The 23,151-nt window shown below is 38.1% G+C and overlaps 1 protein-coding gene across 2 annotated transcripts in view; it reads left to right on the forward strand.

The window, feature by feature from the left end:
• The first annotated feature begins 3,022 nt into the window (after positions 1-3,022).
• Positions 3,023-23,151, forward strand: part of LOC105387927 (regulator of G-protein signaling 7) — a 28,397-nt gene continuing 8,268 nt past the window's right edge. Inside the window, exons 1-14 of one of the 2 annotated variants that reach the window (XM_048624212.1) lie at positions 3,023-3,312; positions 4,014-4,162; positions 5,452-5,596; positions 7,986-8,072; positions 9,622-9,687; positions 9,905-9,999; positions 10,755-10,813; positions 11,473-11,615; positions 12,123-12,203; positions 12,861-12,989; positions 14,797-14,887; positions 15,357-15,519; positions 16,222-16,335; positions 18,072-18,200. In XM_048624212.1, coding sequence (XP_048480169.1) covers positions 4,104-4,162; positions 5,452-5,596; positions 7,986-8,072; positions 9,622-9,687; positions 9,905-9,999; positions 10,755-10,813; positions 11,473-11,615; positions 12,123-12,203; positions 12,861-12,989; positions 14,797-14,887; positions 15,357-15,519; positions 16,222-16,335; positions 18,072-18,200 — 1,361 coding nt within the window. In that variant the 5' untranslated portion in view covers positions 3,023-3,312; positions 4,014-4,103. The remainder of the gene's footprint in view (positions 3,313-4,013; positions 4,163-5,451; positions 5,597-7,985; positions 8,073-9,621; positions 9,688-9,904; positions 10,000-10,754; positions 10,814-11,472; positions 11,616-12,122; positions 12,204-12,860; positions 12,990-14,796; positions 14,888-15,356; positions 15,520-16,221; positions 16,336-18,071; positions 18,201-23,151) is intronic. The other variant, XM_048624213.1, reaches the window with a different exon arrangement.

Genomic DNA, 23,151 nt, shown 5'->3' on the forward strand with positions numbered 1-23,151 from the left:
AGCTAAAATTAGCGCTGTAAATAAAAAAACACATTCGGAAATGCCTTATTGGTATGTAGGTACTTATATGCCTTGTATAACACCCCACTTTTTCGTCGGTGGTTAAAAACGATTCCATCATTAATGGAAAAAAGTACTTAACAGTTAGGTAAGTACTTTTATACTTACTTAATAAGTCAGTAGCAGGCTCAACTATTTGTTTATAAACAACATTCTAACTAATTAATTTCGCATTAACTAGATACTTAATGATGTTGACGATAAAATTATGAAATACCTACTTTGATAAAAGTAAGTTTCAATTTCTAACTGGTAAGTAGGTAAACCTGATAAAAATTAAATGGCAGACCTAGGTACTTAGTTACATATTTTCAAGTGTTTATTTGATTAGCACTTCACGACTCACGCCACGCTCACGCACGACAACAGGTACTTACCAACCTAGGTTCCTATAGGTACTTACTAGCCTAGTATGATAAGAAATCGTAAGCGTCTACCTATCGATAGGTATCGTAAGTAATTTAAGTACTTATACGTTTCGGACCAAATGGATTTTCATAAAAGTTTGGAAGAAACGGCGTCGGCAATGTTGATGAGATGGACGAACTTGTGTGAATTTAACAACAATATAACCGTTTGCGTCTGAAACAGCAACCGGGACCCACGCCGTTCGAAGCACGGAAGCGCCCAGAAAACAACCACTTGAATATTGAAAGTACCTTGATGATCATTGATCAGTTGTAGCTCGACTAGTATAGGATACCTTGGTAACTACACTCACGGGCAATGAAAAGGTTCCACTGAGAGAAACACACGTATACCTACGTAAAAGCTAGCTTTATGACGACTTCATCAACATTGAAGTACCTACATTAACGGAGCATCATGATATTACCAACTAAACAAAATCATATTTTGTTCAAATTTTAAATTCAATGTTAGAAAAAAAACGTTTGGTGTGATGTGAGCTTCTTGTGAGTGGAACTATTTCATTGCCCGTGAGTGTATAGGTAAATACAGAACGTTGGGGCTAACGTGTGCCCAGTGTGCACGAACGTTCCAAGCCAAGATTGGCTATATAAGTCACTTGAGGGCACACCAGCGGAACCCTCAGCAACTATAACACACGGAGTTTGAACGCAGTCGCCATGGCCGAATACGGCTAGGAGGATATATATTATATTATATTATAAATACAGAACAAAAGTTTAACGTTGCAAAGGTCGACCACCGTTCAAGGACACCTCAACTGCATTCACTGACTGATTCAATGCGTTTTCGTAACTATTCAATATCGAATCGGAGAGAACGCGTAAGACATTGGCCACATAAGGGTTAGTTACTCTACATATTTATACATAACTTTACCATAGAATAACGAGTACTATTCTAGTAGTACTACTGTACTTGTTATTCGCATTACAAAGTGGCGCCTCTAGCAAAAACTATCATGAAACTTTTGACAGATAAGTAATGTATGCAGGTGACAGAAGAAAACCAAAACTTTTTTCGTTTACGTAAATTGCAAAACTCGTACTAGAGGCTCAGAGTGCGCCGAACGTGGGTATGCAGGTATAAAAAGAAGTGCATAGTTAATATCGTCAGTGCACCCCAAAAGAGTATCTTTCCATCATCAGACGTTCTAGGGGTTTCAATTCAATCCGACCTCAAGCTAAGCAGACCCTGTAATATACAGGTATCGGACAGCTGATATTATGTCTTGACCGATACGTAATTAAGTAAATACTTTGATAATTTTAACACCCAAGAGTCCCAAGACCCGAGTAGTTAGTTAGATACTTACAAATATCTGCGTTCCGCACCGGCCTGGGATGGAACCCGGGAACTTTGACATAGCAGTCAGTCACTAACCACTACACCATTCGGTCGTCAAATAACATATTTCTGTATGGATCCTAAATCCTAACTAATATAAAATAACTAAACTAAGTCTGTCACTCTTTCACGACAAAACTACTGGACGGATTTGAATGGATTTTGGTATAGCTACATAATGGTATAGATCGGGAAAGAACATAGAAGCTACTTTTTATCCCGGAATCCCCACGGGAAAACTTTTTAAGGCGAAGCGAAGCTCGCGGGTACAGCTAAAGTATTAAATATGAATTCAAGCGCCATTGAATCAAGAGTTTAGTGAAAAGGTGCATTCTTGTCGGCCTCGTGTTTTGAAAGTAAATGGCCTCACGATGTTTCTTTGTTCGCTTTGACTAGAATGTGCAACAAATATTTTCCTGGTTATAAAGTAGGTTCTTATAGTTATGTACTATGTTATAAAGTAGGTTCTTATAGTTATGTACTAATAATAATAATGAGATTAAAAAACATACTTTACCTAATCAGACTTTAATAAATTAGTTAATATCGTTTTGGAACAAGAGGAAACATTTGAGTACCCTGGGTTTGATCTACAAGAATCAAACAGGGTGCATTGCATACCTACCTATACCTACCTAATGTGTGTTGCAGAGGTAACACTAGGCTAGACATGATGTGTAAATCGAGGAGGTACTTAACATTAATAAAGCCAGTTTTAAAAAGCTATCGTGAATGAATACCTATTTTATTTATGACTATTACTATCGACTTGGGCACAACTTGGGTTGATTGAGGTAGTTTTTCACATTATATAAACTTCTAACTAACGCCCTCTAGTACTACTGATGGAAGTTTTACTATATGAATGTGCATGAAAAAATAATAGCAATAGTGTAAAAATATACTTCGTGTAATCTAACCAAATTTATAGATGGCGCTGTTCACGTTAATCACTATTAATATTATAATGACTTGTTTAATTTGTACTAAATGTCTTATATTTTATTTATTTTTTATCCAATAATTGTAATTAGTAGATTTGCATAATTTAATATTTTTTACTTCTGTATCTAAAAATAGCGCGAAAAGCGTTCAATAAATCTCGTAAACACATGCGCTAAACCAAAGGCTGTACCACTATGTTCAATATCGACCAAAAACATACCCGTTTCAAGAAACAACTTGCCTATTAAATTTAGTCGGATACCTAGGAAACGATTCATCTATCTCTTTCGTTCTAATGCAAGTTTGATATTCTATCTCTGTTTTCCTAAGTGATAAGGAAATTGAAACATGGCGAATATTTTTGACATTTAGGAATGAAATTAATCGAGAAAATGTTAGAAATTTCTTGTTTTGTACATTAATGTTGGTGTTTTATGAATAAAACATGGAATTTCTGATGGTTGAGCATATGAGCAAGGATTCAGTATAAGTGCTTGAGTGTGCATTGCGACGGAACAGAACATTTTAGATGTAAGTGAAGTGATCAGTGTTTTAACTCATTTCCTTCTAATTATGATGATAAATAGCCAGTGTTAGTGATTTCCGTGCCCTCCGGAACCTTTCCCGATTCTTCTTAGTCAATAATTGCAATCCACATCTAGCTATCCTATGAAATATCTATAATAATTCATAATAAAATTTCACCTGTTCCGCTGTTCCTATTTTGTCGCAAAAGGTCGTGTAAAAACATAACAAACATTTGAATTACCATTCAAGTTGTAACATTTAACAGTATTGTTTACATTAAAGCGGTAAATGTAAACTCTACGTTGGTTTTATGAGCACAGTGGATGATTTGTGCTATAAAAAAACCATCGCTCACCATCCATGAAATTCTATGCGTTCTTTCGATAAAAAGCATAATAACACAGGTTCATTATTTTACACTTTCATTGTAGCAATATCCATGTTCAAAACATACCATTAGAGTTAAGAATTTTCAATACTTACTGACTCCTGGTCTTTATTTCTTTTGAATACTGCCTACCTTTTCTTCTTCTATCGTGTAAAATGCACTAAGCTAACTTCCTCCAGTGTTTTGCTACTCTTATTGCGAGATCATTGGCCTTCATCAGGTCTCCTTGACTGCATTTTGGGGCATTAGGACACTCTATAAGGTGTGACGTTGTCTGGACCTTTTACCATAGATTAATAAATTTGACCTATTTCAGTGAGGGAACAAAACAAAATGTTGACTGTCCCAGTGAGCCGTCTGCGGGAGTGTTTGTGAGTGGTTCGAGGTGTCCCCACTCAATTGTACAATGGTTACGATGAATTCCTCCGAAAAGGCACAGAAGGCCTGCCAACAAGGGCCATCCAGGTTAGTTCCTAGTCATATTATTACAGTCATCGAAATATAATAGGCCCACAGGACAGCTACACAAATTTGCTATTTACTCTTAATTTACTTGATGAAATACTTAAAAAGACACATAATCTGGCTTATTATTTAATAGCCGAAAGAAAAAAAAACTTTTAAAGCACCAAGAGTTACTCATTGTTTAGATTTTTTATGATTTAGGTTTGATACCACCTGTCATCCCATACATTTTGGAGCTGTCCAAATGGGCCTCTTATATTTCGACGACTGTAGCTAGAGACAAGTTCTTAATCACTGCTTGCAGCTTGCAGTGCTGCAGTGAGGTAATCGCAAAGTCAAAATGAAGTTTTTTCTTTTTTTGTCCTTGTTTGTTCTAACATGTGGACAGTTGTTGGGCCATAAGCAGTTCCGGTACCAGCAAGTAGGGTGCTTACATAGAGAATGGGGTTCCCTGTATCTGTACCGGTTACCCGATTATGTAAAAGTGCTCACTTACGGAGCATTTCCCAGTTTTTTTTTGCTGATTCTCTATGTAAGCATGCATAGTGACTTTCAAAACTGGCCTCTCCATTGATGGGCTGTCCTTTAATATTAAGTCATCAATTTCAATTCTGCTTTCTCTTACAAAAATACTTGAGAAAGGAATAAATAACAGATTAACACACTACTTCAAGTCAAACAATCTGCTCTCAATCAACCAGAGGGTCTAGAACAGGTTTGTTAGATTGTCGGATTTTTTTAAAGGTTTTCTCGCATACAAAATCATGCCTCTTTTGACAGATAATGTATGCAGTTGACAGAAGAAAACATAAACTTTTATAGTTTTCAAATATTGCAAAACCTGTACTAGACGTACAGTTCAGTTGTAGGAAAAATAAATGTGGCTGTCATTTTTCTTACTGATTTTGTCTCTACAAACTTGGATTCTGGTAAAAACTGTATATGACTGTGTCTTCCTGGACCTAGCTAAAGCCTTTGACACAGTCTCTGTCCCCCTGCTGATTGAGAAATTGGAGAAAATTGGGATAGGCGGCTCACAGCTAAATCTTTTTAAAGACTATCTAGTGTGATGTATCAATGTGTGACCATAGATGACTTTACCAGTAAAATGCTCCCTGTATTTTATGGAGTACCCCAGGGCAGTATATTAGGTTCCACCTTATTCCTAATTTATACTAATAGCCGTTCCTGTATTGGCACCAACATACATGTGATACCCTGGAGTGGGTTGACATAGGGTGATGATGATGTGAAACCAAACCAAACACACCCCACTCCTTCCCCCACAGAGATAACTCCTCAAAAGGCGCTAAGGATGAAAGAGACAGCAGGAAGGAGCCCGCGCCCGCCCCGGCTGCGCCGCCCAGCGTGCAGGCGCTCCTGGCCGCCGTGCCCCCGCCCGAGGAGGCTCCCAACTACCTCGTCTATAAGAAGGTCAGTATTGATTGAGAAAAACATGCAATGTGCGCAAAGATTCCATTCGAGAGCCAGGTACAGGTAATAACATCCCCACAGGGAATATAATTTAACTAGGTGTTCCCGCGAGCTTCGCATCGCCTTAAAAAGGTTTCCCGTTAAAAAGTAGCCTGTGTGTTAAGCCAGGGTTTAAGCTATTTCCATACCAAATTTCGTTAAAATCGGTTCTGCAGTTTCAACGTGAAGAAGTAACAAACATACCTACATACATACACATATTCACACATACTCACAACATGAAGAACTTTTTTTCATAGTCATACTTAGCTTTAACTACCTTCGCCTCGCCCTAAAAGATTTTCCCGTGAGTCCATAAAAAGGACCATTATGTACCTTTCTGTTATATCACTTTTATCTATTTCAAAAGCGCATCAAAACCTGTTGTGTTGTTTTAAAAATCTAATCATTAATAGATAAAGGCAGGCGCGATAGGAAAGAAAATTACTTTTCTGTGTCAAAAAGGAGACTAGCCAATGAAAGATATTCTAGTTATAGTATCTGTAGTAGGATAGGAAACCATAACCACCGTCCATTGGTTTTTTAGGGTTCCGTAGCCAAAATGGCAAAAACGGAACCCTTATAGTTTCGTCTGTCCGTCTGTCCGTCTGTCACAGCCGATTTACTCGGAAACTATAAGTACTACAGTGATGAAATTTGATGGGAATATGTGTTGTATGAACCGCTACAAAAATATGACACTAAATAGTAAAAAAAAGAATTGGGGGTGGGGCCCCCCATACATGTAACTGAGGGATGAAATTTTTTTTTTCGATGTACATACCCGTGTGGGGTATCAATGGAAAGGTCTTTTAAAATGATATAAAGTTTTCTAAAAAACATTTTTCTTAAAGTGAACGGTTTTTGAGATATCAGCTCTCAAAGTCGTAAAAAGTATGTCCCCCCCCCTCTATTTTTATAACTACGGGGTATAAAATTCTAAAAAAAATAGAGGTGATGCATGCTAATTAACTCTTTCAACGATTTTTGGTTTGATCAAAGTATCTCTTATAGTTTTTGAGATAGGTTGATTTAACTGTAAATTATATTTGCTGCTACGGAACCCTTTGTGCGCGAGCCCGACTCGCACTTGGCCGGTTTTTATAGTGTATTTTTATCACTCCTACACCAAATTGATTATACAGTAGGGAATAGGAATGATAATAAATACCTGTAATGTATTCAGAGATATACAAATCAACGATGCATACAAATTGTATTCTGACACGCATGGCATGGTTATCTGTTATTTTTTACAAAAAACATGCTGATTTTGACTTGGCTTACAGTTAATGTCAGTTACCTTAACATGTAGAAATGGCAAAAAATTATGGCTTTGGATGTGTTATCTATGCAATACTGCAATCCTAAATTCGCAGAAAACAGAAAGCTCTTCTGCGTAAAGACCGGCCCAACGAACGCCCAACGATGCCGAAGGATATTTATCATGCAAAATACAGGGCAGATTGCTGCAACGAAGGTCAACGAAACCCGTTCGTTGGCGTTCGTTGGGCCGGTCTGTACGCAGCTTTCCTCAGTGCATAAAGTACTGAATTATAATTCAGATGACACTTTACCACTGAGGAAAAAAAACACTACGTACCTACACTTTACATTAATACAGCTTACACATAGGCTACTATTTGTCCTGAAATTCCCACAGGAGAACATTTAAAGACAAGGTGAAACTCGGTGAAACATAGTTATCCAAATAAAAAGTAGTAAAGATTGTTCATTGCTAACTAATGTGTCGATGGTGGTACGGTAACAGAGCTACGATCACGAGTAATCGATGGTAATCCGATAGGCAGGTCACTGGAATTGTTATGCAGTTTATTAGTTTCTTACGTTACCGACAGAGGCGCTGGTAAAGATGTTACCGAAATATCTATCGGAAGAAAACCAAGTGAAACTTTGGCAGCACAATCGCTTTGGCCAATTACATAATTGGGGAGAAAAAATGGCGACTGAATGAACCAATTAGAACTGGGAAATCGGGCACGGTCGCCTAAGGCGCCCTCTGTAATAGCATTTAGTTGTTCTACCCATTACGCTAGCGACTTGAGCTTGAGTCGACAGGTTATGACGATCTCGAAAATTAAACTACATGGGAGGTAACAAAAAATCTGTGGTTTGTCCCTAAGGGCAGACATATGCGCTGAGTTGCTTCTCTTTTGGTCTGCTTCAACACACACATTTCCCATAATTTAGCTGTACCTGAATATCTAATTTGTTGTAACTACTCATGTGTCATGTTTAAGTGGAACAAATAAATGATTTATCTATCTATCTATCAGTACTCGTGATTGCAGCGCTGGTCACAAAATATATTGTTTCTGTCCAATTCCAGATGGAAGCGATCATAGACAAGATGCAGGACGAGAACACGGGCGTGCCCGTGCGCACCGTCAAGAGCTTCATGTCCAAGATACCCTCGGTGAGTCTGTCAGTAAAATAAAATAAATTGACAACATTTCAAAATTTTATACAGTTGAAATTCGAAAACCATTTAGAGATATGGCTCTAATATTTACAAAAAAAAATGTTTCCGATTTTTCTTTTGATTTATTTCAGAGAAAAACATAAAAATCTAAATTATCATTCGTGACATCACGATGTGGCATAATAATTAAACGGGCTTTTACTTCTAAAACATAAACAAAAAAAAACATGTTATGTCACTTTGACAATGACAATGACAAACATCACTCAAATGTCTGTCACTTTTATGTGTCCTTGTCAATGACGGAAGTTCGTGATTGGTCCTTGCCACAAAATAAAGTTGAAGCTGATTGGTCCTTGTTCATGTCAAGTTAATGTCATCCAACTTTTTTTTTAGGTTAGGCAGGCAACGAAAATATTTTTATCCAAAGCCTCGACGTGACGTCACTCATACTAAAAATATTTTGAACTTTGAAATCAAAAAAATATATTAAAACATAGAAATATTAAGAAATAAAAAAATACGGGTCATCTAAATTTGTGATATCTCGTCGAAAATAAAATAAAATCGGTGAGCATTTTATTTGAAATGTTGTCAATTGTATCCATCACTTGATGATGATGATTGATGGATACAATTGACAACATTTCAAATAAAATGCTCACCGATTTTATTTTATTTTCGACGAGATATCACAAATTTAGATGACCCGTATTTTTTTATTTCTTAATATTTCTATGTTTTAATATATTTTTTTGATTTCAAAGTTCAAAATATTTTTAGTATGAGTGACGTCACGTCGAGGCTTTGGATAAAAATATTTTCGTTGCCTGCCTAACCTAAAAAAAAAGTTGGATGACATTAACTTGACATGAACAAGGACCAATCAGCTTCAACTTTATTTTGTGGCAAGGTTGGAGATGGCTCAGGAGTTTCTTGCCTCTGTTCTTCTCCTAAGATAGAAAGGGCCCTTTATCCGAACGGAGAGTAGTTTGTAAAAATTTACGTTCATCAGAAAATTTTATATTTAAACAATAAATAAAAAAAATTGAGTCTGACTTTGACCATCTAAAGAAAATCATCCTATCTAGAGATATCGATGTGAAGGAATCCATCTCGCCATGTAAGGAAAATCAAAATATATGTATGGTGTATACTAGGTGGCGTTAGTAGCGGTTGGAACTTGGGATAATGTTTGGGCCAGCCACTAGATGGCGTTGTAAACTGGATAAGCATTTCATCAAACATGTAAATTTTTGAGTTCTATTTATTTTCGTCCCACTATCCAATGTGATTCATTGAAAATACAAAGCTGATCTTGTAATGAACTTAGCTCAGTACTTAGGTATGTCTGGTAAGTGGACATGGCAACGGCAACAACACATAAAATTACACCTTGTATCTAATCCATGCCTAAAGGGTTTGCGAAAGTGGCAAAATAGTGGCAACATGCCGGCGACTCACATGTGTGCTGCTTATAACACCCTTTTTTTGCAACACCCTGTATAATCAAAAAATATAACCTCAACCCCCCTTTCCCCAGGTGTTCACAGGCTCAGACCTGATAAGCTGGTTGATGCGGCACCTCAACCTTGAGGAGACGTGGGAGGCCCTTCATCTGGCTCACCAACTGGCCAGCCACGGCTACCTGTTCCCTATTGACGATCACAATCTGAGTGTGAAGAATGACAACACTTATTACCGGTAAGTTTCCGCAGCTGTAAGTTAGATGGCGTTGTTTTTGAGTTTCTGTTATTGAACGATAGATGGCGCTATTTGTAGTTTCTACATACTATAGTGTTCTGCTCAGTCTAGAGATGTGGGAGGCCCTCCATCTGGCCCATCAACTGGCCAGCCACGGCTACCTGTTCCCTATTGATGATCACAATCTGTCTGTGAAGAATGACAACACTTATAATAGGTGAGTTTCCCATCGAATTCTAATAGATGGCGCCTTATCAGCAAGTGAAAGTTGTTAAGGTGAGTTTCCGTAGCTGAAAGATAGATGGCGCTTTTAGTAGATTCTACACATTAGTGTTTGGCTCAATCTATTAGAGACTTGGGAGGCCCTCCATCTGGCCCATCAACTGGCCAGCCACGGCTACCTCTTCCCTATTGACGATCACAATCTGTCTGTGAAGAATGACAACACTTATTACCGGTAAGTTTCCCCAGGTGAAATGTAGATGGCGTTGTTTTTTAGTTTCTGTTATTGGACGATAGATGGCACTATTTGTAGTTTCTACACATTAGTGTTTGGTTCAATCTATTAGAGATGTGGGAGGCCCTCCATCTGGCTCATCACTAGCCAGCCATGGCTACCTGTTCCCTATTGATGATCACAATCTGTCTGTGAAGAATGACAACACTTTTTATAGGTGAGTTTCCCTTTGGTACCAATAGATGGCGCTGTTTATAGATCTTACATATTATTATGGTAACACTTTAACTTGCGATTTAACTCGATTGCTGATAAAGAAAAAAATGCCTAATACGGGTTGTATTATTCGTTCAGAAACAACTTTAGAAATGGTCAACCATTGTTACCAAAAGATGGCGCTCTATCAGCAAACGTTATTTGTCTCAGTAGCTTCGCTAGAATACCTATCTGCCAACCTCGCTCGGGAGTAAATTAGTACCTACTCATGTTAATTATGTAATGTTTTTTATTCCCAGATTTCAAACACCGTACTTCTGGCCATCAAACCAGTGGGAACCTGAGAATACTGACTACGGTACGTTAAACTATCCAATCAGTAACTTTTTTTAAATAGCCTATGTTTTGCTTCACTGTGTTGGCTTGTGTGTCAAGACATACACCATCATCAGCTTATAGCAGTCCACTGCTGGACGTAGGCCTCTCCCAAAGCACGCCACTGGATGCAATCCATGCACTTCCGCATCCAATCATTACCAGCAACCTTTCGAAAGTCATCCCATTTGGCTGGAGGGCGTCCAACACTACGTTACTACGCTTCATCCATAGTCCATAGTCAACATCAAAATGTCCCAAACATTCAGAAACTTTCCCCAACATACCATTTATCCGTTGAAAAATCGGCCCTGAGACAACATTTAGACACTAAACTTTATTCGTTTATTCTTGTTGTGCCTTATACAGGGTGTTGCAAAAAGGCTATACTAAGCCGAAAGGGGGTGACTCAGGGAGCCATTCTGAACAAATTTTGTTCTACGAGTTTCGGTTTTTTTTCCATAGAAACTTTGTTGTTCACGTGACTTTTTACTATGGAGAACGTTTTTTATTTCGTGATTTCCAAAACTCTTAGAACAAAAGTTGTTCAGAATGACCTCTGGAGTCACCCCCTTTCGGCTTAGTATACCCTTTTTGCAACATCCTGTATATAAATAAATCAATCTCTTTTCCCCCCTACAGCGGTGTACCTCTGCAAGCGCACAATGCAGAACAAAGCCCGCCTAGAGCTGGCGGACTACGAGGCGGAGTCGCTGGCGCGCCTGCAGAAGATGTTCACCAGGAAGTGGGAGTTCATCTTCATGCAGGCCGAGGCGCAGAGCAAGGTATGTGCCGCTTAACATTTAAGAGGTCAATTACACCTAACGGACAGTATCCTCGGCCGATCCTCGACCAATGACCGGCTAGCAAGTGACCGATTGCGCGGCCGAGGACACTGATTCGCCACTGTACTCGTTAGGTGTAATCGACCCATAAGGTAAAGTGTAAGGCCAACTAGCTCCCCCCATACGCTAAAAACGACCGTTTCTGGCGGAAACAACTTTAACTTCTACTTTCTAGGTACTGGGCAATGGGAGGCAGGTTCTAAAAAAATTATTTAGTATGAAGAAGGCGTGAAAAGTGGCAGTTCTGAAAAAAAAAGGCTTTCAAACGGAAGTTGTGTTTTTTTTTTCAATTGGCGGCGCTTGATGGCCTAACACTTCACCCTAAATACCTTTATTTGTGTCCTTACACAGGAAAAGAAGAGTCTTTGACATTTGGCTTTTACTTTGACATGACATGTACTTATTACTAACGTTTTTCTCTAGTTCTAATTTTGTTGTTGTCCTCAGGTGGACAAGAAGCGAGATAAGCTCGAGAGAAAGGTGCTGGACAGCCAGGAGAGGGCGTTTTGGGACGTGCACCGACCTATGGTGAGGACGGTTTATATTGTAGATAGATGGATAATTCTTTATTGCACACAAACACAGAAATTACAATAGGAAATGCACAACATAGACGGTACAATTGTACTGTGGGGTTACCACCACCGATCATTAGCAATTAACAATCCTTAAGCAACGGCTCTCGTAACTTGTTTGAATCTTACAAATTGTTAATTGCTAATGACATGTGTCGGTGGTGGTACAATAGCCGAATAAGCTAAGGGGAGGCCTAGGTACAGTCAGCAGAAGAGATATGTGTATTCCATCCCAGCGCAAAAACTTAAGTTTAACATATAGAACTTTCTGGAATATTTTTATATGAAACCATTGAAACACGAACCGTAGTCGAGTTAGCTTCAGTGGTCATAGCAACTGATCATTGAAGTTAAGCAACACATGTCACAATCCGTCATTTGAAGATGACCAATTTCAAGTGGTAGTTTTCTGGGTGCTTCCGTACTTTTGACGGCCGTGGGGTTGCTATTTTGCTATTTTCCAGGTTGCTATTTTGCAACAAATAGTTGAACTTATCGGATTTTTATTATTATTTTGAGTGGCTTCTGTGTGTTAATTTAACTTCATTCTTCTACTACTGTTGTACCAAAATTATCCCTAAAGAACTCTATCCACCATAGTAACATAAAGTTGAACAATTTTCAGCCTGGCTGCGTGAACACGACAGAGCTGGATCCGAAGAAACTGTCTCGTATCAACGCCATGAAGGAGAAACGACTGAAACAGTGCCAGGAGTTGGCTCAGCAGCACAACTTGAAGGTAGTTAGATACATACAAAGTTTTATTTGTTCCACTTAGGGCTGATTTTTCAATAGTATTTTTTTTAAATTTAAAGAATAAAATTGTTGCTGTCACTGGCTTACGCAAACATTCTGACGCGACAGCATCAGAATTTACTACTCAGATAACTTTTATCAGACCATTGAAAACCCAGCCCTTAAAACATGACACAAGCCCACAGAACACACAAATACAGTATAGTGGAGTTAGTCGACCGTATGGCTTCGTGGTTAGTGACCCACACTAATATGCCGAAGGTCCCGGGTTGGATCCCAGGCCGGGGCAGATATTTAAATACAGATATTTTTTACTACTTTGGTTTAGTTTTATTAGTTCTAGGACTCCAATGCTATACCACTTTTACAACATGTATGTATATGTATGTACGAGGGCTACACCGAAAAGATCGGGAATAGAATACTTAGGAATAAATTAGAGTGAAACCTTTTTGGTGTATCAAATGTAGTGTTTTTTCAAACATAATTCCATTTTCGAATTTTAAAAAAAGTAAAAAATAAAAGAGTATTGACCATTTGAATTTGACAAGTCGGTGTAAAAAATGGAGCTTACGCGGGAACATTTCCGTGCAATAATTTTTCACAACTTTCGTCGAGGTTTATCTCAAGAACAATGTCTCGCCGAGCTTGTTTCTATTTATAAACTTGAAGCACCAAGTAAAACGACTATATATCGTTGGCATTCTGAGTTTCGCCGTGGATGTTCCTCTCTTACCACAGTCCCTTCTACTGGTCGGCCAAAAACAGCGGTAACACAAGATAACATCGATGCTGTACGCCAGTTAATAAAAGAAGATAGACATGTGACATACGAGCAGATTCGGGCTTCTCTCAGCATTGGTATGACAGCCATTCAAACCATTTTACATGAAGAACTGGGTGTCAAGAAGTTAGTTTCGCGCTGGGTGCCCCACTGTTTGACCGAGGAACAAAAGTCGGCTCGTGTTAATTGGTGTCGATCTGCTCTGCAACGGTTCAATGGAGGCAGTTCAAATGCTGTCTACAATATCGTCTCTGGTGATGAATCGTGGATTTATTCATATGAGCCCGAAAGAAAACATCAATCTGCAGTTTGGGTCTTCGAAGGTGAGGTCAAGCCAACAAAAGTTATTCGCTCACGCAGCGTGTCGAAAAAAATGGTCGCTTCGTTTGTATCGAAAACTGGCCATGTGGCTACGATTCCATTACAAGAACAAAGGACGGTTACTGCTGATTGGTACACAACAGTTTTTTTGCCGGAAGTCGTAAGAGAACTTCGTAAAACTAACCCGAATCGTCGTATAATCCTTCACCACGATAATGCAAGCTCTCATACCGCTCGCAAAACAAGAACGTTTTTAAATATGGAAAACGTAGAGTTGATGGACCATCCTCCGTATAGCCCTGATCTGAGCCCCAATGATTATTTTACATTCCCAAGAATTAAAGATATGCTACGTGGTCAACGGTTTAGCGGCCCAGAAGAGGCGGTCGAAGCTTACAAATCAGCTGTTTTGACAGTATCCACTTCAGACTGGAATTACTGTTTCAATGATTGGTTTAATCGAATGAAAAAGTGCATTGAATGTCACGGAGACTACTTTGAAAAACAATAAAAGTAAATAATATTATGATATCTTTGTACTTTTTTCTATTCCCGATCATTTCGGTATCGCCCTCGTATAGCGTCCGATAGTCACAATAATATTTGTATTGTGTATGATTTCACGGTATTATTCACACGATCAATAATTTTAGTAAGTATATTAATTAATTGTTTTCCATTTCAGAACAACCCGATCGTGACGATAACAAACCCTCAGGAGAGCGAGGAGGAGATACAGAAGAAGCAGAACGCGGACAATAATATCAAGGAGAACGGTAAGATAAATGTTTTATTTTCATTATTTTACGCGCTCTCAAAAAAGGGTGGTGACAGATGGACGGACAGACAACCAATTGATCCTATAAGGATTTCTTTTTGCCTTTTGAGTACGGAAACTACGGAACGGAACTCTAAAAACTCATCATACATTGAAAGTTAGAACCGCGGGTTTATTTATGCTACTTTTTATGTTATTGTAGGCTGTTACAAAAAAGGAATTGTATGCTGAAAGGGTTACCACCTTTCAGCTTACTCGGCTAGTTATTCTGAACAACTTTATATAAATTAAATTAAGATATAGGATTTATTAAGATATTCTTTATTTGTGCACAAAAACATGGGCAAAGTTACAAAAAACTTAATCTAACACATAAGTACAGAATTTAAATTAAAAGTAAGATACTTTATAATTTTACATGTATTTCTTTACCCCAAAAAAGCTAACCCACAACCCTCCAAAAACAGGCGAATCCTCCAAGCAGCCGACAATAACCGTGACGGCGCTAGACCCGGCACAAAAGCCAGAGCCGACCATAGAGCAGCAGATAGAGGCGGCGCGGCGCCAGCTGTCAATGCTGCGGCAGCGGCTGGAGAGACGAAACATCAAAGTCAGCAAGGTGGCCGACATGTGAGTATTGGACTTAGGCCGGTAGACATAGAGGCTCTTCATAAAAAATAGGCGTTTTTCGCAACATGTCAGTATGTCATTCAATTCCGCCATAGACGAAGATGACAGCGGAAGATGTCAAAAGGTTAAGGGTAAGAATAAGAATAAGGAGATGGGTAAGGCTAGCATAAGAAAAAGCGTAGTGCAGTTATTCTTCTGAGGATGATGGATATTAGTTCCATTATCTGTCGTAAATTTCAAATTTCAAATCAATATAATTATGTTCATGCGTTCCTGAGATTGGGTCTGTACACAAAACTGCGTTGCGACGTCGCATCGCAAAAACCTGCGACAGTAATCAAGCATTTGCTCTGAATAAATGTCAAAATAGTCGCAGATGTTTGCGATGGGATGTCGCAAGTCGACGACGTATTGTGTACGAGCCGGTAAAGGTATTAACAGAAAGACAGACGGACAACAAAGTAGAACCGTGAAAAGCCATATAAGGGATTGCGAAGTTCACCTTAAAACCAACATTTAATTTTGTACCTAGTACTAGTTACTAAAATAAATCTGTCCCATTTGTTCCAGGAGATTAAGATATGGTAGGTAGGTTGTGGAGTCAGAGTCAGTGCAGAATCGCAATTTACACCGAGAAAAGAAGACACTGCGAAATACGCGCAAAGTACTAAACTAATCATAACTTATCCCTTTGTCCCCCAGGTTCATAGCATACTACGAACAATACGCCGAGTACGACGCTTTCCTGACCGCTCCAGAGTGGCCCAACCCGTGGATACACGACACCACCGAGCTGTGGGAGCAGGAGCGCCAGTGGTAAGTGTGCAGACTGGCCCACTGATAAAATTGTACCCTGTCGACCGTTGACCTAGCTGCCAAAAATTGATGTAGGTACCTATCTTTAAAAAAAATGGCTATGTTATTACACTAATATGTAAACTCTTTTTTTTTTAATAATTTATCTACAGTTGTTGTGTAAGTCCATAAAATGTATGCAAGTCCATAAGTGTAAATGTATAATAAACCAGTATAAAATATAAGGAAATTTGGTCAGGATGATAAGAAAAAACCAACACAAAATCATGAAAATCGGTCCAGGGGGCAATTTTCCGTCACTCGACATTCTCTAGCACTCGATAAATGAGATATTTTATGTAACTCACAATATAATAATATGTTGTGTGTTGTGATGATGTCGCGTGAAAAAATGCAACGTGCCCTGTAGTAGTTTGAACATTTCCAACCCTTGATAATAGGTACAAAATAAATACCGAAAGACATCGTTGCCGCACCTTCTTCTAAAAATCGTATCTATAGAGAAACAGTTAGAAGGAGAAAAAAAACATACAGACGAATTAAAAACCTTTTTTCGAAGTCGGTTAAAAAATTAAAGAATCTTCACCTAATACAGGGCTGAATATTTTCAGTGACAATCCCGTTGTTGGCAGCTTCATATATCCGATATACTGAGAAACTTTCATTATGCCTCCAACTCCACATCCAAAAAATACTGATAAAATTTTATCCTGTATGAATCGCGGATATCTAATTGTAAGAAAACGACAAAACAAGACCAATGTTTATCACTATCACTATGCCAGTATCCTTATACTAAATCGAAACACAATCAAAACAACACCTATCTACTCTTACACATTACACATCCATACATAAACAACGAACTAATCATAACTTCCTACTACGTCACAGCCTATATTCGCTAATACGTCTAACCTTGACTTTGAGTTTCGCACTCACTGCCAAATGCTCTCCCGGCCTTGTCCCAAGGTCGACCTTGGAACTGAAGGTTGACCTTCAGCCTCAAGGTGCGACCTTACAGCCCAAGGTGAACCTTGGAAGCGAGGCCGAGGCTTGTAACCTTGTGTACGGTTAAGGATAACACCGCTGCGATAAATAAATTTTGCCTTGACTTTGCTAGTATCGCGAAATTAGATAATAGGTGATATGGATATTTGCGACTCGTATTGATAAAGATAATACGTATTTTTTGGGGTTGGCAAAGTTATGAGATTGTTAAAATATACGAATAGATAATGGTGGGCTTAGTGCTGTAAGCAATCTTTATGGGGCAACCTTTTCTGATAGAAATCTGCGTTATTTTTCGATTTTGAAAAATATTTAAAATTAAATGCGATTTTATTAAAAATATAATGACGTGACAACAATTTAAATATTTCCTGTTGATTTCCATCGGCGCATTTTTATCGTGAAAATTCACTCTGATTTGTGATAATGATTAAGTACTAAAAAACGGAAACAGTCTTATTAAAAATCCAAAACTAAAGATATAAATAACTAAAGTGTTGTATAAACAACTTGTCATTCTGAGCGACTTTGTAACTTTAGGACATTATTGGCTGTATTAGATAGGTGCCTCAAAAATTCTTGCAAATTATTCGACAAATGCACAACAATGTCACAAAAAAACGACCGCCCTGCCCGGGTTTCAAACTCGGGACCACTTATGACCTCTACATCTACACTACCTCATCCTCTTACGAACACACCTAATCTCCCCCCCACCTCCACAGCAAAGACCCGCTGCCCCTTCGCCGCGTCCGCCGCTGGGGCTTCGGCCTCCGCGAGCTGATCCACGACCCCGCCGGCCGGGAACACTTCGCCCGGTTCCTGTCCAAGGAGTTCAGCGGGGAGAATCTCAAGTGAGTAGTCTACGAAGTGGGGAGGTAAATTGAAGATTGCGTTTTTTTAGTTTCGAATAGAATACTCTTTATTTTGCACCATCAAAGAAAACATCACAATTTCACAACTTATACATAAAATAGTAAAAAAGGCGGTCTTATTGCTTAAAGTTAAAGCAATCTCTACCAGACAACCTTTGGATTAGTTTGGATGGAAGAGACAATATGTATATATTTAGGTATATTTGAGGGTTTTGTGCAAGGAGTTAGTGGGGAGAACCTCAAGTGAGTGATGTACAAAGTGGGGAGGTGCATTGGAGATTGTGTTTTTTTGAGTTTAGGTATATTTGAGGTTCCTTTGGAAAGAGTTCAGCGGGGAGAACCTCAAGTGAGTAATCTACAACGTGGGGAGGTAAATTGGAGATTGTTTTTTTTTAGTTTAGTAGGTGGGGAGTAGGGTTTCGTTTTTCCCGACCTTTTTCTGTTCCCGGGAAACGGGAATTATTTTCAAGATTTCCCGGGAATTCCCGGGAACCGGGATTTTTTTTTTAAATGCTTCGTTTTGCTATTTTCGGGTATTAAAAGTCTATTAAAACACTTACAATTAAATCAAATATACTTTTATCACTCGTATAGGTAGAAAAAAGTAACAGTCAGATAAATTAACAACCAAAATTATTTTTAATTATTTGTTTTACATGCCAAATCATTTGTTTTTCTTGTAAATTAAACAATAGCAAAGGTATTATAATTAACAGTTTGAAAATTATATTGTTATGACATATAATTTTTAGAAAAATTAATTCATTCAACGATTTATCGCTCCACCTACTTCTTATTTTGGTTTTTTAGTTAGTAATTTTATAAAAAATAAACGCGGACATAAAAAAATATGACAGGCGTCACACTAGCGTTAGCTTTTACATACTCTTTGGTCACATATGTATATGTATAAGCCGATCAATTGTTTGGTTTTAGGTAGGCGGTAGGACCAACAGATAAATAAAGATGAAAATATTGAATCAGGAAGAGGTGAAACAAGGTGATGTAGATGAGTCATTTTATCTTTGACATGCAGCTGCGCGAAAATAATAACTAGAGATGCCACGAATATTCGGCAACTATTCGGTATTCGGCCTATTCGGCCAGTTTTTTCAGTATTCGGTATTCGGCCGAATAGTAAGCCGTATTCGGCCGAATACCAAATAGTGAAAAAAGCAATTTAATCGAGACATTTAATTATAAAACAATCATTAATTGCGAAAACAAGAATTACAACATCAGTATTTTTAGTATTTAAAATTGTGGTGAATAAAGACAAGTTTTTCGTATTTTGTTCGTAAGAGACGATTGCGCTTTATTTCATAAAATATACAACGACGGGGCCTTTGTGAAATGGTGGTAGATTATGACTTTTGACAAGTAATTATAATATTCTACGTCGAAAAAATAAACGATTTCATTTCATTTCAATACCAGCTTCTGAGAATAGACTCTACGGCACACGGTTGTTGCATCTATCTGCGAGTAACCACCCCAACAGGTAATACCACGTTACATCTACTCTGTTCTAAGTCTAGAATAAACCCTATACAAAAAAAGGGGATGACAGTGCCAAGGCTCGAATTGAATGCCGCACTATTGTTATCTAAATTAATGTCGAAAACATACGACACATTAAAATTAAAAGTTAATGTGAGCAAAGTTTACTTATTTAGTGACTCACAGATTGTCCTAGCATGGCTCAAAATGGAATTAACGAATTTACAAGCATATGTCGCAAACAGAGTAAATGTAATCCGTCAGCACACCGTCAGCTGGCAATGGTTGTATATTAGTACTGATAATAACCCAGCTGACCTCGTAAGCAGAGGCGTCAGGCCGCATGAGCTGTCAAGTTGCGAGCAATGGTGGCACGGCCCACGTTTCCTGAATGACAGTGAGTATAACTTTCCTATTACTGAAACGAACACTTCATCTGATTTACCAGAAGTGAAGCACTGCTTGGTGCTCTCCAGCGACCACGGGTCTCACACAGGCCCGCTTGAGTATGTGTTGGAGCGCTTAGTCAGCAATTGTTCTGATCTTAGAAAGATGGTTAGACTCTTAGCATACATATTGCGATTTCTAAACAATATGAATAAAAATAAAACTAAAATAAATCACGACTATTTGTCTAGTGCTGAATTAAATTCCGCTTTAATGCTTATAATAAAGTACGAACAACATAAATATTTCGATACAGAGATAGATTCTTTGTGCAAAAATTACAATCTAAAAGGAAACTTGTCAAATTTACATCCTTTTGTAGATAACGAAGGCCTCCTGCGCGTAGGTGGTAGACTTGACCATGCTGATATAACTTACAACCAAAAACATCCAGTTATATTACCAAGAGAATCTCACATTACTACACTGCTTATTAGAAGTGAGCATGAAAGACTACTGCACGCAGGCCCTAAGCTATTATTATCTAGTTTAAATCAAAGATTTTGGATTTGTAATGGATTATCAGAAGTTAAAAAAATAACTCACAAATGTATTACATGTTTCAGACAAAAGGCTACAGTAGCCAAACAACTCATGGGTTCATTACCGGCTAGTAGAGTAACCTCTACCAATAGAGCTTTCGTGCGAGTAGGTGTAGACTTCGCTGGACCTATCGATGTTAAATTGTCACGCGTAAGACGCTCAGTAATTGGAAAAGGTTACATCTGCGTTTTTGTATGTTTTACAACAAAAGCTATTCACCTCGAGCTAGCTTCAGATTTAACCACCGACACGTTTCTCGCTTGCCTGCGAAGACAAATTTCGAGGAGAGGTCTTATGACTGAAATACATTGTGACAATGCTAGCACATTCAAAGGTGCCAATAATCAATTAAACGAACTCTATAAGTTGCAAAACTCACAAAATCACCGTCAGCAAGTTTATAACTTCGCTTCTCAACAGGGTATTCAATTCCATTACATACCATGTTACTCAGCGACGTACGGAGGTTTATGGGAATCGTCCGTGAAAAGTACAAAGTACCACCTGAAAAGGGTGATAGGTAAAAATGTGTTAACCTACGAACAGTTAAGTACTGTGCTGTGTGAAATCGAAGCAGTCCTCAACTCTAGACCGTTGCTACCCTTGACCGCTGACCCAACTGACTACTCTTACCTTACACCAGGTCATTTTTTAATTGGTAACGCCTTAATGATGTACCCTGAAAGCGATATCACTAATATCCCACAAAATAGATTAAAGTTTTGGCAAATTTGTACTCAAATCAAACAATCATTTTGGAAAGTCTGGCACAAAAACTATTTAAATGTATTACAAAATAGACCTAAGTGGAAATTTGATGTATGTAATGTTAAACTAGGTAGTCTAGTTATTTTAAAAGAGGACAACACACCTCCAATGATGTGGCCCATGGCCAGGATTGTAAAACTCTTCCCCGGGCATGACAGCAAGGTTAGAGCTGTAGAAGTGAGAACCCCTAATAATAAGTCTCACATTAGGGCTATAAATAAAATTTGCATATTACCTATTGAGGATAATATTTAGTATGTAATTAATTTTAAGTACTTGTTAATGTAGTTATAATTCAACCTAACTTTGATGTTATTGTTTAACTGTTTTGTTAATACCATTGTTATTATTGTGTTTTATTAGATAACTACATGTGTAATTTCCCTTTGTTGTTAATATAGTATAACATCAGTTGTTAATATACTTAATGTTGTGTTTTGAATGTTATTTCCAAATACGTATAGGTATATTATTAAAAAACCATTATTGTAAAAGTAAATTGATACCTAAAGGTGTTAAGTACATAGGCACATAGTTATATTTCATACATTTATTAAGAAAAAGGTTATTTGTTTTCTCATCTTGTGAGGCCGCAGCATGTTGGCTAGCAACATTAATTATCTATGATTATTATCTATGTTTTCTATATTTCATATCATTGTCTATGTTGAACTTCCTCTTCCGTTTCTGCTCTTCACACGAAAATACACGGATCAATCACAATTAGGGTTTCTGATTTCTCGACCTGTTTTCGTTCTCGAGCTTCGAGAATTCTCGAGCCCAAATTCTCGAGTCTTCTCGAGTCTCGAGCCTTTCTAAGAAGACCTTTAGAAAAAGCCTTAATTTAAATAAAAAAACACAAAATCTCCTTTTTTTACTTTGTCAACTTAATTACAAAGAAAATACTCTACTAATAATCATAATTAGCTGCCTAGCTAGCTACATATTACTAGTACAAGGTGGGGCAAAAGTAATCACCTTATTGGAAGTTGCTCTCATTTGTGCATATTAATTTAACATCAGCCATCAGCCGCCAATTTCAAATCAGTTTTGATACTGGAGGACTAGATAAATGCAGAATACAAGTTCAGAAGCCGTGGAGTGATATATACTCCCCAAGAACGCGGAATAATTGTGTTTAGTCAGTTTTCGGGTCGCCTTTTTTTCGTTTTTTTTTTATCTGTAATGTTTTCCTGCAATATCGCCCGACTAAACCGTTTCAGACAGTTTTTCTGGGATTTTTTGAAGTCCCGTGATTATGTGAATAAGCTAGTGTCTCTGGAAGCCCTTAAGGACAACATTCGACACGAGTGCGAGAATCTCTCGCCCGAAGTTTTCGCTGAAGTGATGAGAAATGCCATGAAACGAGCCCGTATGGCAATCAATTGTGACGGCGCCTATTGGCCGATATCATCTTCTCGACTTTACCAATAAAATTATAAAGGTTCAAATAAACATAAGAAAAAAAAATGAAAGCCAAACAACATCGGATGACTTCTTTTGGTCCACCTGAACTAAGAAACAGTACGTAACTATTACTACGTTATATTTTAATAATTCATTGGTATTATCAGTACAGCACTAGCTTAAATGGAGATGAAACATAATAAATCATAATAATAGGTACACGCGCATGGTATATGTGTGTGTTGTAAAGCTGCGCAGAAAAATT

Source organism: Plutella xylostella, chromosome 11, assembly GCF_932276165.1.
Source record: "Plutella xylostella chromosome 11, ilPluXylo3.1, whole genome shotgun sequence".
Lineage (NCBI taxonomy): Eukaryota > Metazoa > Arthropoda > Insecta > Lepidoptera > Plutellidae > Plutella > Plutella xylostella.